Here is a 14,724-nt window from a genome sequence, read left to right as displayed (position 1 = left end):
GAAGGAATGGCTCTTTCAGGGTCACATTTGTTCATGTAAACTATTGATACTGCATGCTATTTATGACTATTTCAGATGAATTGCTATAGGATTTAAATCATTACACTATTTAAGAGGTAAGTCGATCGAATGCTGGGAAGATGGCCGCCTAAGTACAGCTCAGGACTTCAGCTCCCAGTGGAAGTGCAGAGGGTGAGTGGACGCCGCATTTCCAGACGAACTCTTATTGCCCACAGACCAGGAGATACCCAGGCAGAGGGGTCGCCAGCGTCGCAGTCCCAGCCGGTGCGGCTGTTTTGGCCCCCGCGGGGCTGATTCCGCCCGCGCAGCTGCTGTGACCACTCCCTGTTGCTGCGGTTCTCCGAACAAAAGCCACTGGTCTGGGAGCCCTCTTAGCTGGCGAGCAGAGCCCTGAGACGGCAGAGTTGCCCATTCGTCTGAAATAGCAAGCCAGGCCAGGAGATTCCTAGGCAAAAAATCCGACAGGAGCCGGCGCCGCAGTTCGAGCCGACTCCGTGAGTCGCAGCACAGGAGATCCCGGCGCCTTGTCAACAAGCAACTGGAACGAGGGGTCGTTCAACTTAAAAGAAAAGACGGGCCGGGCGCGGTGGCTCAAGCCTGTAATCCCAGCACTTTGGGAGGCCGAGGCGGGTGGATCACGAGGTCGAGAGATTGAGACCATCCTGGTCAACATGGTGAAACCCCGTCTCTACTAAAAATACAAAAAACTAGCTGGGCGTGGTGGTGCATGCCTGTAATCCCAGCTACTTAGGAGGCTGAGGCAGGAGAATTGCCTGAGCCCAGGAGGCAGAGGTTGCGGTGAGCCATCGCGCCATTGCACTCCAGCCTGGGTAACAAGAGCGAAACTCCGTCTCAAAAAAAAAAAAAAAAAAAGACTCTGAGTCAGGGAGCCAGGTGATCAGGCTCAGTTGGTCCCACTCCTCCACCCCCAACAACAACGAAAACAAAAACAGTAATTGGAAACCCTCTGGGTTGAGCCCTTCAAACCAAGCACAGCTGAACCCCGACGGGCAGGCTCGGTGGGGGAGGGGCTTCCGCCATTACTGAGACTCTCCACCGCTACGGAGGCAGGCTGCTGTTGCCGAGGCAACCTGCCGTTGCCGAGGCAACCTGCCACAACAGAGAGAGTCCGCCATAACAGAGGCGGGGCCACCATTGCCCAGACAGTTCTAACTACGCCCATATAAAAAGGACTAGAGGGAAGAGCTCAGGGCAGCTGGGCGGAGCCCACAGCAGCTCAGCAAAGCCCCTGCGGGCAGGCAGTGGCTAGGCGTGCTGCTAGCTGGGCGGGTCAGACCTGAAAGAAAAATCAAAAAAGGCAGTAGTGCAACGGAAACTTATAAAGCTCCAACTCCCTGGGACAGAGACAGACAACAGGTGGATAAACCCACAAAAATGGGAAGAAACCAGCGCAAAAAGGATGAAAACTCCCGAAACCAGAACACCTCTCCTCCTAAAAGGGATCACAACTCCTCACCAGCAAGGGAACCAGACCGGATGGAGAAGGAGGATGAAGAAATGACAGAATCAGACTTCAGAAGGTGGGTAGTAAGAAACTACAGTGAGCTAAAAGAACGTGTTGTAACCGAACGCAAAGAAAATAGGAACCTTGAAAAAAGATTGGACGAACTGCTGACGAGAATGGACAGCATAGAGAGGAGTATAAGTGAATTGATGGAGCTGAAAAACACAACAGGAGAACTTCGTGAAGCATGCACAAGCTTCAACAGCCGAATTGACCAAGCAGAAGAAAGGATATCAGAGGTCGAAGATCAACTCAATGAAATAAAAAGAGAAGGCAAGAACAGAGAAAAAAGCGCAAAAAGGAATGAACAAAATCTTCAAGAAATGTGGGACTATGTGAAAAGACCTAATCTACGTCTGATAGGTGTACCTGAATGTGATGAAGAGAATGCATCCAAGCTGGAAAATACTCTGCAGGATATTATCCAGGAAAACTTTCCCAACCTAGCAAGGCAGACCAATATTCAAATCCAGGAAATACAGAGAACACCACAAAGATATTCCTCAAGAAGAGCAACCCCAAGGCACATAATCATCAGATTCACCAGGGTTGAAATGAAAGAGAAAATGCTAAGGGCAGCCAGAGAGAAAGGTCGGGTTACCCACAAAGGGAAGCCCATTAGACTCACAGCAGATCTCTCAGCAGAAACCCTACAAGCCAGAAGAGATTGGGGGCCAATATTCAACATCCTTAAAGAAAAGAACTTTCAACCCAGAATCTCCTATCCAGCCAAACTAAGCTTCATAAGTGAAGGAAAAATAAAATCCTTTGTGAACAAGCAAGCACTCAGAGATTTCATCACCACCAAACCTGCTCTACAAGAACTCCTGAAAGAGGCTCTACACATATAAAGGAACAACCAGTACCAGCCACTCCAAAAACACACCAAATGGTAAAAGAGCATCAACACAATCAAGAATCTGCATCAACTAACAAACAAAACAGCCAGGTAGCATCAAAATGACAGCATCAAATTCACACATAACAATACTATCCCTAAATGTCAATGGACTAAATGCCCCAATCAAAAGACACAGACTGGCAAATTGGATAAAAAGCCAAAACCCATCAGTGTGCAGTATCCAGGAAACCCATCTTACATGCAAGGATACACAAAGACTCAAAATAAAGGGATGGAGGAAGATCTACCAAGCAAATGGAGAGCAAAAAAAGGCAGGAGTTGCAATTCTCATCTCTGATAAAATAGACTTTAAAGCAACAAAGATCAAAAGAGACAAAGAAGGACATTACATAATGGTAAAAGGATCACTGCAACAAGAAGAGCTAACGATCCTAAATATATACGCACCCAATACAGGAGCACCCAGATACGTAAGGCAAGTTCTTAATGACTTACAAAGAGACTTAGACTCCCACACAATAATAGTGGGAGACTTTAACACCCCATTGTCAATATTAGACAGATCAACCAGACAGAAAATCAACAAGGATATCCAGGACCTGAATACAGACCTGGAACAAGCAAACCTAATAGACATTGACAGAACTCTCCACCCCAAATCCACAGAATATACATTCTTTTCAGCACCACATCACACCTACTCTAAAATTGACCACATAACTGGCAATAAATCACTCCTCAGCAAATGCAAAAGAACAGAAATCATAACAAACAGTCTCTCAGACCACAGTGCAATCGAGTTAGAACTCAGAATGCAGAAACTAACTCAGAACTGCACAGCTTCATGGAAACTGAACAACTTGCTCTTGAATGTTGACTGGATAAACAATGAAATGAAGGCAGAAATAAAGATGTTCTTCGAAACCAATGAGAACGAAGACACAACATACCAGAATCTCTGGGACACATTTAAAGCAGTCTCTAGAGGAAAATATATAGCAATGAGTGCCCACATGAGAAGAAAGGAGAGATCTAAAATTGACACCCTATCATCAAAATTGAAAGAGCTAGAGGAGCAAGATCAAAAAAACTCAAAACCTAGCAGAAGACAGGAAATAACTAAGATCAGAGCAGAACTGAAGGAAATAGAGACACAAAAAACTCTTCAAAAAATCAATAAATCCAGGAGCTGGTTTTTTGAAAAGATCAACAAAATAGACAGACCAGTAGCCAGATTAATAAAAAAGAAAAGAGAGAATAACCAAATTGATGCAATAAAAAACGATAAAGGGGATATCACCACAGATTCCACAGAAATCCAAACCATCATCAGAGATTATTACAAACAACTCTATGCACATAAACTAGTAAACCTGGAAGAAATGGATAAATTCCTGGACACCTGCATCCTCCCAAGCCTAAACCTGGAAGAAGCCGAAACCCTGAATAGACCAATAACATGGTCTGAAGTCGAGGCAGCAATAAAGAGCCTACCACCCAAAAAAAGCCCAGGTCCAGATGGGTTCACAGCTGAATTCTACCAGACATACAAAGAGGAGCAGATACCATTCCTTCTGAAACTATTACAGACAATCCAAAAAGAGGGAATCCTTCCCAAATCATTTTACGAGACAAACATCATCCTGATACCAAAACCCGGCAGAGACTCAACAAGAAAAGAAAATTTCAGGCCAATATCCATGATGAACATAGATGCAAAAATCTTCAATAAAATACTGGCAAACCGAATGCAACAGCATATCAAAAAGCTCATCCACCATGATCAAGTAGGATTCATCCCGGGGATGCAAGGCTGGTTCAACATACACAAGTCCATAAACGTAATTCACCACATAAACAGAACCAAAGACAAAAACCACATGATTATCTCAATTGATGCAGAGAAGGCTTTTGACAAAATTCAACAACCTTTATGCTAAAAACCCTCAATAAACTAGGTATTGACGGAACGTATCTCAAAACAATAAAAGCTATTTACAACAAACCAACAGCCAATATCATACTGAATGGGCAAAAACTGGAAGCATTTCCTTTGAAATCTGGCACTAGACAAGGATGCCCTCTCTCACCACTCCTATTCAATATAGTACTGGAAGTTCTAGCCAGAGCAATCAGGCAAGAAAAAGAAATAAAGGGTATCCAAATTGGAAAGGAGGAAATCAAATTGTCTCTATTTGCAGATGACATGATTGTATATCTGGAAGACCCCATCATCTCAGCCCAAAGTCTCCTGAAACTGATAAACAACTTCAGCAAAGTCTCAGGATACAAAATCAACGTGCAAAAATCACAAGCATTCCTATACACCAGTAATAGACTTCAAGAGAGCCAAATCAAGAACGAACTGCCATTCACAATTGCTACAAAGAGAATAAAGTACCTAGGAATACAACTAACAAGAAACGTAAAGGACCTCTTCAAGGAGAACTACAAGCCATTGCTCAATGAAATAAGAGAGGATACAAACAGATGGAGAAACATTCCATGTTCATGGTTAGGAAGAATCAACATCGTGAAAATGGCCATACTGCCCAAAGTAATTTACAGATTCAACGCTATTCCCATCAAGCTACCAATGACCTTCTTCACAGAACTGGAAAAAAACACCTTAAACTTCATATGGAACCAAAAGAGAGCTCGCATAGCCAAGTCAATTCTAAGCAAAAAGAACAAAGCAGGAGGCATCACACTACCAGACTTCAAACTATACTACAAGGCTACAGTAATCAAAACAGCATGGTACTGGTACCAAAACAGAGATATAGACCAATGGAACAGAACAGAGGCCTCAGAGGAAATACAACATACCCACAACCATCTGATCTTCGACAAACCTGACAAAAACAAGCAATGGGGAAAGGACTCCCTGTTTAATAAATGGTGTTGGGAAAACTGGCTAGCCATGTGCAGAAAGCAGAAACAGGACCCCTTCCTGACACCTCACACCAAAATTAACTCCAGATGGATTAAAGACTTAAACATCAGACCTAATACCATAAAAACCTTAGAAGAACATCTAGGCAAAACCATTCAGGACATAGGTGTAGGCAAGGACTTCATGACCAAAACACCAAAAGCAAGGGCAACAAAAGCCAAAATAGACAAATGGGACCTAATCAAACTCCACAGCTTCTGCACGGCAAAAGAAACAGTCAGTAGAGTGAATCGGCAACCAACAGAATGGGAAAAAATTTTTGCAGCCTACCCATCTGACAAGGGGCTGATACCCAGAATTTACAAAGAACTAAAGCAGATCTAGAAGAAAAAAACAAACAAGCCCATTTAAAAATGGGCGAAGGATATGAACAGATACTTTACAAAAGAAGACATACAGGAGGCCAACAAACATATGAAAAAATGCTCATCATCACTGGTCATCAGAGAAATGCAAATCAAAACCACATTGAGATACCATCTCACACCAGTAAGAATGGCGATCATTAAAAAATCGGGAAGCAACAGATGCTGGAGAGGATGTGGAGAAATAGGAACACTTTTACACTGTTGGTGGGAATGTAAATTAATTCAACCATTGTGGAAGACAGTGTGGCGATTCCTCAAGGACCTAAAAATAGAAATTCCATTTGATCCAGCAATCCCATTACTGGGTATATATCCAAAGGATTATAAATCATTCTACTACAAGGACATGTGCACACGAATGTTCATTGCAGCACTGTTTACAATAGCAAAGACCTGGAACCAACCCAAATGCCCAACGATGATAGACTGGATAGGGAAAATGTGGTACATATACACCATGGAATATTATGCAGCCATCAAAAACGATGAGTTCACGTCCTTTGTAGGGACATGGATGAACCTGGAAACCATCATTCTCAGCAAACTGACACAAGAGCAGAAAATCAAACACCATATATTCTCACTCATAGGCGGGTGTTGAACAATGAGAACACATGGACACAGGGAGGGGAGCACTACACACTGGGGTCCGTTGGGGGGAAATGGGGGAGGGGCGGGGGGGTGGGGAGGTGGGAAGAGATAGCATGGGGAGAAATGACAGATACAGGTGAGGGGACGGAAGGCAGCAAACCACACTGTCATGTGTGTACCTATGCAACAATCTTGCATGTTCATCACATGTACCCCAAAACCTAAAATGCAATAAAAAAAAAAAGAATAACATAAAAAAAAAAGAGGTAAGTCAAGCCAATGGCTGCTTTTTGTAAATCAGATGTATTCATAGAAAATTTCTCCAAGTAAAAATACAAAAAGACGTCATTTGATTTTTCATATCTCCATCTCTAGGACATCTATAATCTCTTTAATTTGTATTTGACAAACACTTCTCACAATAATTGATATGCTCATCCAGTGATTTGTATATTTTCAATATTTTTCAAGTATATATCCAGTGATTTGTACATTTTCAATATTTTTCAAGTATATTTTAAAAATTTTACATTAACCAAACATAACTTTGAGTTACTCTCATTTGTTATAAGCAAAGCAATAGGACTTTTTTTAAGCATACAACTTTGTATATAGTCTTTTTTTCGTAAACCTTTTTCTATTATACTTAGTTCAAAATACCATCCCACATAGATAAGTTGCATGAAAATTTTTAATCTGTTTACACCAAGATGGTTCCGATTTCAGGATATTGTATTGTGTCATTTTATGTTCTTTTAATATTTGACAGACATTTTTGTGTGAAGTACCTTGATCATATTTGACTTTGATGCCTCTCAGGATTTGTTTTCAATGTGGTTTTTAGAAGCATAACATTCCACTGTTCAATGAATTCATAAAAGATTATATATCATTTGTACACACTAAAAAGGTTATATTTGACTTCATAGAAGCAGCATTTTTGCACAGTAAGATTATGAACTTATTTGGCATAACCATTTTGGGGGAAATGGCTTTTACACACTTATATACATTCCTGCCATATTTGTTCAAATATATCCATGGCCTCAAACATATTTCATGTTCAATATCAACTTTTTTCAATTTATTAATAGTTTCATAAGAGAGCCTATATCCCTTTTTCTCAAAATAAAAACTTCTAGTGCTTTGACACTATTCTTATGCAAACATACTTAATAATCAGGTACATTTATTCATGATGGACTATATCTGATGTACAAAAAGTATTTTGCTTCTTTTGGTCTCAGTATTATATCAGATCTAATGATTTCCTAGTAGCTTTATGTGTTCTCCCAAAATTCATGCTAAAGTCCTAACCCAGTATGTGACTGTATTTGGAGACAGGGCACTAAAGACATAATTAAAGTAAAGTGAGTTCATATATGCAGACTTTAATCCGATATGACATAGACAACACACAGACCAAGGGGTGACCATCTGCAAGCCAGGTAGGGAGGCCTCTGAAGAAACACAACTGTTGATACCTTGATCCTAGACTTTTAGCCTCTAGAACTGTAAGAAAACATATTTCTGTTGTTTTACCCACCCAGCCTATGGTATTTTGTTATAGTAGCCCTAGCAAATTATACACATTATAAATTCATTTTGAATTCTATTAGACAAATAAGACACAAATTCCTTTTTATGATTAGCTACATCAACATTATAGTGATACCATCTTAGTTTTACCCAAACAAAAAAATTTACGTTGCCAGGCAAACAAGAGAAGACTATACAAAATATAACTATCAAAAAATGGCAAAGGCAGGGGGTGGTACTATGGGAGATAGTGAATATAAACTAAACGATCATCTCTCAAATTTCTAAAATGTAAAAATCAAGAAACAGAACTTTATAAGCATTTTATGGCCAGAACAAATTAAAGATAATTTGAAAAGATTCCTCTAGGAAGCGGGGACTAGGGAGTGGGCAGTAAGGTGAGACAGAAACTATTCAGGGTAATTTCCTTTGTCCTGTATTTTTTTAAACTACATCCATGTGTTTTAAACTAGGATAACACAGTAAACAAATTCTTGCTTATAATTCAAGACCCAGCTCTTATGAGGCCCATTGTAGTGCTAACTTCTTGGTTAAAGTAGACCCTCACTCTACTGTGCCCCTCAAGCACATTCTGTTATCAGACTTCTCACATTTCACACATTATTTGTGAGTCCTTTCCATTGCTCAGAATTCTTTAGAGGTAAAGACTGTCTTTGTTTCCCATCAAATCTTTAAAACTGTTACATTCATGAAAATATAAATTTTGTTTTAAAGCAAAGGCTTTTGGCAGTTGCCAGAGTTTCATTCCCAGGTCCTCCACTTACCAGCAATAGGATATCACGTGACCTCAGGTGTATTACCTAACCCTTCTGACATTCAGCTGCTTCTTTATTCATTCTGAAGAGTTGCTGAATGCAACAACAGACTGTAACATCCCTAGCACAGTACCAAATGCATAATGAAATGCTCAATAAATCTTTTCTGCCATAGTGAACATATTAGTGCCAATCTAAGTTATTAAGGATTGCTGAAAGCAATGCCCTGTCTCTAAGGTAGCAGTTATACCACATTTGTTCCCAACACCATGCTGGGATTAATAGGCAGACATCAACATATAAGAAGATTCTTTAATGGCTGATTTCATGCTTAATGTGAGAAATGCTCAAGATGAGTGTGGAGCATCTTGTTATACTAGATAACAAAGGAAGATATCAAAGATAAGGTTTTCTGTTTCAGTATAAGAAAAAGAATTTTTTAAGAAAAGAATAGGTGACTTCTACTTCCAAGACGGAGAAGCTTATGGTAGATCAATTTTCGTTCCTAAATGAAAGCTGAATAAAATCTCTGAAAATTGTTAGAAGGCATCAATGAATTGCTGAGCAAAACGTGTTTTGAGCATCAGGATCCTGAAGAAGGGTAGATCTTGTGAGCCAAAAGTCTGCAGCGCCGGGCGCGATGGCTCAAGCCTGTAATCCCAGCACTTTGGAAGGCCGAGGCGGGTGGATCACGAGGTCAAAAGATCGAGACCATCCTGGTCAACACGGTGAAACCCCGTCTCTACTAAAAATACAAAAAATTAGCTGGGCGTGGTGGCGCATGCCTGTAATCCCAGCTACTCAGGAGGCTGAGGCAGGAGAATTGCCTGAACCCAGGAAGGGGAGGTTGCGGTGAGCCGAGATGACGCCATTGCACCCCAGCCTGGGTAACAAGAGCAAAACTCCGTCTCAAAAAAAAAAAAAAAAGTTTGCAGTCCATAAATAATTTACTGATTGTAGCCATGAGGTGAGAATGAGGATGCATTCCAGAGCAATGGGCAACTACTAAGAGTCAGAGACACCAACAGAATTTTTGCCAGTTGTCAAAAGGCATTGAAAAACCAAAATTAGCCAGTAGTTTCTCAGAATATTGGTTAAGAGGGAGGAGTGGAGAACTTGGCCAGACACTCAGCCTGTTTACCCACTGAGGCATTTTCTGAATTCTGATGCTGTGCAGAATGGAAAGCTAAGAAGGTAAGCAAAACATACCTGCTTACATTCAAAAATTCAAATTGTTTGAAAAAGAGAATAAATTTTTGGGCAGAGTCTGGTACGGAGAAGACAAGAATTAGAGTTGAGGACCTGCCCGTGAGAATAGATCCAGTGAACCCACTAGGTTTTCTAGTGAACACACTAGAAAACTCTGGAGGACTACATCCTATAAGGAGGGAAATAAGGGTAAACCAGAGGTAGCACGTCTTAAGAAAACTACTACCCAGTCTTAATTAAGTCAGCTCAGGTCCTTACTGGATTAAGGTGATCAATCCCCACTCTGCATGCCAGAGGAAAGGGTGAGCCCTTTGTGCAGGAGGTTATCCATCAGAGCCTCCACAATTTGTCATACACATTCAATCAAAAATCACCAGGCATACCAACAGAGTGCACCAAATGACCAGAAACTAAAGAAAGGAAAAGACAATAGAAAGAGAGCCACAAAAAATCTAAACCATGGCGTTATCAGACAAAAAAAAATTCACATAACCAATTTATCAGTCCAAGAAAAACACAAAGAAAACAGAAGATAGATTCTCCACAACTGAGATCGCGCCACTGCACTCCAGCCTGGGCGATAGAACAAGAATATCTCAAGAAAAGAAAAGAAAAGAAAAAAAAAAAAAAGACATGAATGGATATTTTAGAACTGAGAAATACAAGAAAAGTGAATTAAGAACTCAATAGATGGGTTTAGCAGCAAAATAATAAATACATTGCAAGACAGATCAATAGAAAATATCTAGTCTGAAACACAAGGAAAAAAGCATGAGAGACACAAGAACAGGAGACATATAGAACCCTGACCAGTTCTAACATTCAGATTATTGAAATTTCAAAGCAGATAGAGAGAAACTGGGATAGAAACAGTATTTGAAGATGTAGTATCTGAGAAATTTCCAAAACTGATCAGACACCAACCCAGAAATTCTGGAAGCTAAAAGTCAAGCAGGAAAACAAAAAGAAATCCACACTAAGTACACTACAGTAAAACTACTGAAAACCAAAAAGAAAAAAAATCTTTAAAGCAGCCAGGTGGGGGCAAAATTACCTTTAAAAGAACAACAAAGGATCAGACAGTGGACTTTTCAACTGAAATGGTGCAAGCCAGGAAAAAAATTACATCTTTAAAGTCCTTAAAGTTCTTTAAAGACTCCTAGATGCACTTGATAGAAGATAGACTTAGTAAACTTTATACAAAACAACTATAAAATCCTCCCAAAATATAGTATAGATATAAAAATATAAAATATTGAAATAAAATACCATTATATGTCTAACTTACATTTAATCAGTTACAGAAAAAAACAGACAATGCTGAAAATCATTTAATTTTCCCAAATTGATTAAAGACACCATTGTACAAATTCAAGAAGCCAAAAAAAAATCTCAAATAGGAGAAGAAAAAACCCACAAACCACCTAGTATGCCAGTCATGTTTCTGTTCTCAGCTGCAAGCTCATCCTTGTAGTCTCTACTGTTCTTCTATAGCTGCCACTCTGTAAACTACATTTCCCAGATTGCCTTATCAGCTGGCTTCCTGTTAGGTTCTACCAATGGAAGCCACTAGAGGAAGATTAGATGGCAGTAGACAGCAATTACCCTAGACCCAGTGGTTTTTCACAAGACAATTTTATATTTTAAGCTCCTGAGATTTAGCGATTATTTATTACTATAGCAAAACTCCATCCTATCCTAACAATAATAAAATATGCAAAAAATTAAAAGTAGGCCTTTACACTTCATACAATGTATAAAGATAAAACTAAATGGCAAAGACCATATAGCTTTCAGAAGAGAACACAGGAAGTGTCCTCATGATCTTGGGGTATAGAAGGATTTCTTAAGACACAAAAAGCATAAATCAAAAAGAAAAGGCTTGATAGATTTGACATAAAAATTAAAAGTTTCTGTTTATCAAAAAATAGAACTAAAATAGTAAAAAGACAAACCACAGAAGATATTTGCAAAATATATAACAAAGAGCTTGTGTACATATTTTAAAATTTCTATAAATCAGTAAGAAGACTTGAAGAAACCTAATAACTAATAAACATGAAAATGTGCTCAACATTATCAATAATGTTAAAGTAGACATTATACATATACTATCTTAGAGCTGCTATAATAAAATACATTGAATTTAAGACATTTATTTCTCATGGTTATGGAAACCGGAAAGTCCAAGATCAAGGTGCTTGTAGGTTTGTTTCTGGTAAGAGCCCCCTCGTTGCTAGACAGGCAACTTCTCCCTGTGTGTTCGCATGGCAGAAAGAGAGATAGAGTTCTCTGGGATCTCTTCATAAGGGCACTAATCCCACTCATGTGGGTGGGCTCCATGCTCATGACCTAATTACCTCCCAAAGGCTCCACATCTTAATACCATCACATTAGGGGTTAAGATTTCAGGGCCGGGCATGGTAGCTCACACCTGTAATCCAAGCACTTTGGAGGCCAAGGCGGGCGGATCACCTAAGGTCGGGAGTTCAAGACCAGCCTGACCAACATGGTGAAAGCCCATCTTTAAAAAATAAATAAATAAAAATAAGATTTCAACATATGAATTTGGAGTGGGGGAGACACAAACATTTAGTCCACAGCATGTACAAAACTAGCTAAAATGCAAAAGTATGAAAATACTAGATGTTGGAAAAGGTTGGGGTAATAAGAGCTCTCATTTACTCCTGGTGAGAATGTGTATAACCACCTTGGAATACATTATCTGGTACAGTTGAACACTCATTAAGACTTCACATTTCCACTCCTAGATATATATCCTACAGGAATATGTGTTTATATGTGCAGCAGGAACCATGTATAAAAATGTTTATCACAGCATCATTTATAACATACAAAGACCAAAACTAATTCCAATGTTTATCAGCAGTATACTGGCTGTATTATGGTACAGTCCTACAATAAGCCTCAAGAAAACTGAATGCACTATAAAAATTAAAACAAACTACAGCTACACAGAAACATAGATGAATCTTAAAAACAATGTTGAACAAAAGAAGTCACATACTCAAAAATACATACTCTATTAGTAAAATTTCAAAATCAGGGAAAAAAGAACTACTGATTTAGGGATCTAATCATAAGTGGTAAAACTATAAAGGCAAGCAAAGGAATGACTACCACACATCGCTAGACAATGGTTATCTCTAAAGTGCTGGGGGCAGTGAAAGAGATGTGATTTAGAAGGGGTTCACCAAGGGGCTCCTGAGGTACTGACTTGAAAACGTTCTCTTCTCTCACTTGGTTGGTGTTGACACAGGTGCTCCTGCTCACCTTCATATTTTTTAAAGTATACATCTATGTATCATAAACAATTCTTATCTCAAAATTTAAAAATAAATTATACAACTGCATCACAATCATGAACACATGTGCTATGTTCTCTGGAAGACAAAGAGAAACTACTTACCCTACTTTCCAGAAAAGGGCACTGGTGCTTAGAGGAGACACAAGTGTTTCAGACACAAGGTCTGAAACCCAAGACCCAAGATGCTTTTCTGATATTAAATCATTCATTATCCAGACTATTCCTGCATGGGGGTGATGCATAGTAAACGATGAACCTGGTAAAAAGCTTCCAGTATTAAAAATACTCCAAATAAGTCTCTTTAAGGCTTCTGGCAGGGACATTTTATTTTTTGGTTAAAGCCACAATAGATAGAAATGCCATAAAAACAAACATGTAAACAAGGTATCAGAACTTTGGTTCATTGAAACATCTCACACCTAAAACACCTGAGGTACAAAGGCACCTTGCTAGGCGCTAGACAGCTAACTCTGCTGCAGCCACTTTGATCCTAGCCTTGGGGCCAGGGATGGCACAGACTGCACAGAAGGGCTGGGACTTCAGTCACATAGGATTCGCCCTAGTATGGTCTCCCTCTGCTCCAGACAAACATTCATTTCTCCGAAAACCAGCCTATAGAAACTGGAACATATAAAGGTATCTGTCACGTTGAACTTGAAGATGACATGGGCTGCAGGACCAGGAAGGTGAAGGACAGAAAAGGATGTCAGTCAACTTCTGTTGATCCACAAGGCCTCAAGAACTCCTGTCCTCGTTCATGGAACCACTTATTGGAGACTGTGGACAGAAAGCAAGTATGTTATAATCCTATTGGTCAGTTTAGTAGACTGAATGAATGACTCCTTCATGATGACCCCTGCACTGTGCCCTGGAATCAGACACAAATAAGACAAGACATGGTCTCAGGCCTCAATTTGCTGATGAATTGGCGAGGAAGACACATGTAAACAGGTAATTGCATGAAATTCTGCCAGTGAGACAAGATACATGTGTGCAGGTTGCCACGGGAATAGTGCCTAAAGGCATATAACCATGACCTTTGATACCCATGCCCTTCAATGCCCTTTGGTTCTATTCCCATGGCAACCTGCACACATGTTTCTTGCTCTTAGAGGGAAGAGGAAATCCTAGACTAGAATATAAAGCTAAATAGAAGTTATCCTGGGAAGATGGACATACCCAGATGGTTCTCTCATCAAGAAGGTCCCAGGAGTGACAACAGGATGAGAAAGTAATCAAGGCAGGAGCCACCTGACGTGTGTTGAGGACTCAAGAAGCCTGATATTACTGGGAGGTGGCAGGTGGAAACTGAGGTAGGGTGTGAGGACGAGGGAGCCTGTCAGCATTGCAGAGGGCTTGGATGTTAGCCTCAGGAGCTATGGGCCAGCAGATCCAGTCTGTATGCCATGTGCACAAGAGCAGCAGAGTTGCTGCCAGTCACCTCATACCATATCTTCAAACACCCAGGAACCATGATTCCATTCCTTATAGACTCTCTCATAATGAATAAAAATTTTGTTTCAATGCACTACTGAAGTCACAGAGCTTT

At 40.0% G+C, this 14,724-nt stretch overlaps 1 protein-coding gene across 8 annotated transcripts in view; it reads right to left on the bottom strand.

Annotated features, from left to right (window-relative positions):
• Nucleotides 1-13,475: 13,475 nt before the first annotated feature.
• The window catches only part of P4HA2 (prolyl 4-hydroxylase subunit alpha 2), a 79,126-nt gene continuing 77,877 nt past the window's right edge, over nt 13,476-14,724 (bottom strand). For all 8 annotated transcript variants that reach the window (XM_010338919.3, XM_074381621.1, XM_010338931.3 and 5 more), the window contains one exon: nt 13,476-13,952. In XM_010338919.3, the coding sequence (XP_010337221.1) occupies nt 13,882-13,952 (71 nt within the window). In that variant the 3' untranslated portion in view covers nt 13,476-13,881. The remainder of the gene's footprint in view (nt 13,953-14,724) is intronic.

The sequence above is a fragment of the Saimiri boliviensis genome, chromosome 1, assembly GCF_048565385.1.
Source record: "Saimiri boliviensis isolate mSaiBol1 chromosome 1, mSaiBol1.pri, whole genome shotgun sequence".
Taxonomy (NCBI): domain Eukaryota; kingdom Metazoa; phylum Chordata; class Mammalia; order Primates; family Cebidae; genus Saimiri; species Saimiri boliviensis.
Note: the sequence above shows the minus strand (reverse complement) of the source record. Positions and strands in the feature narration are given on the sequence as shown.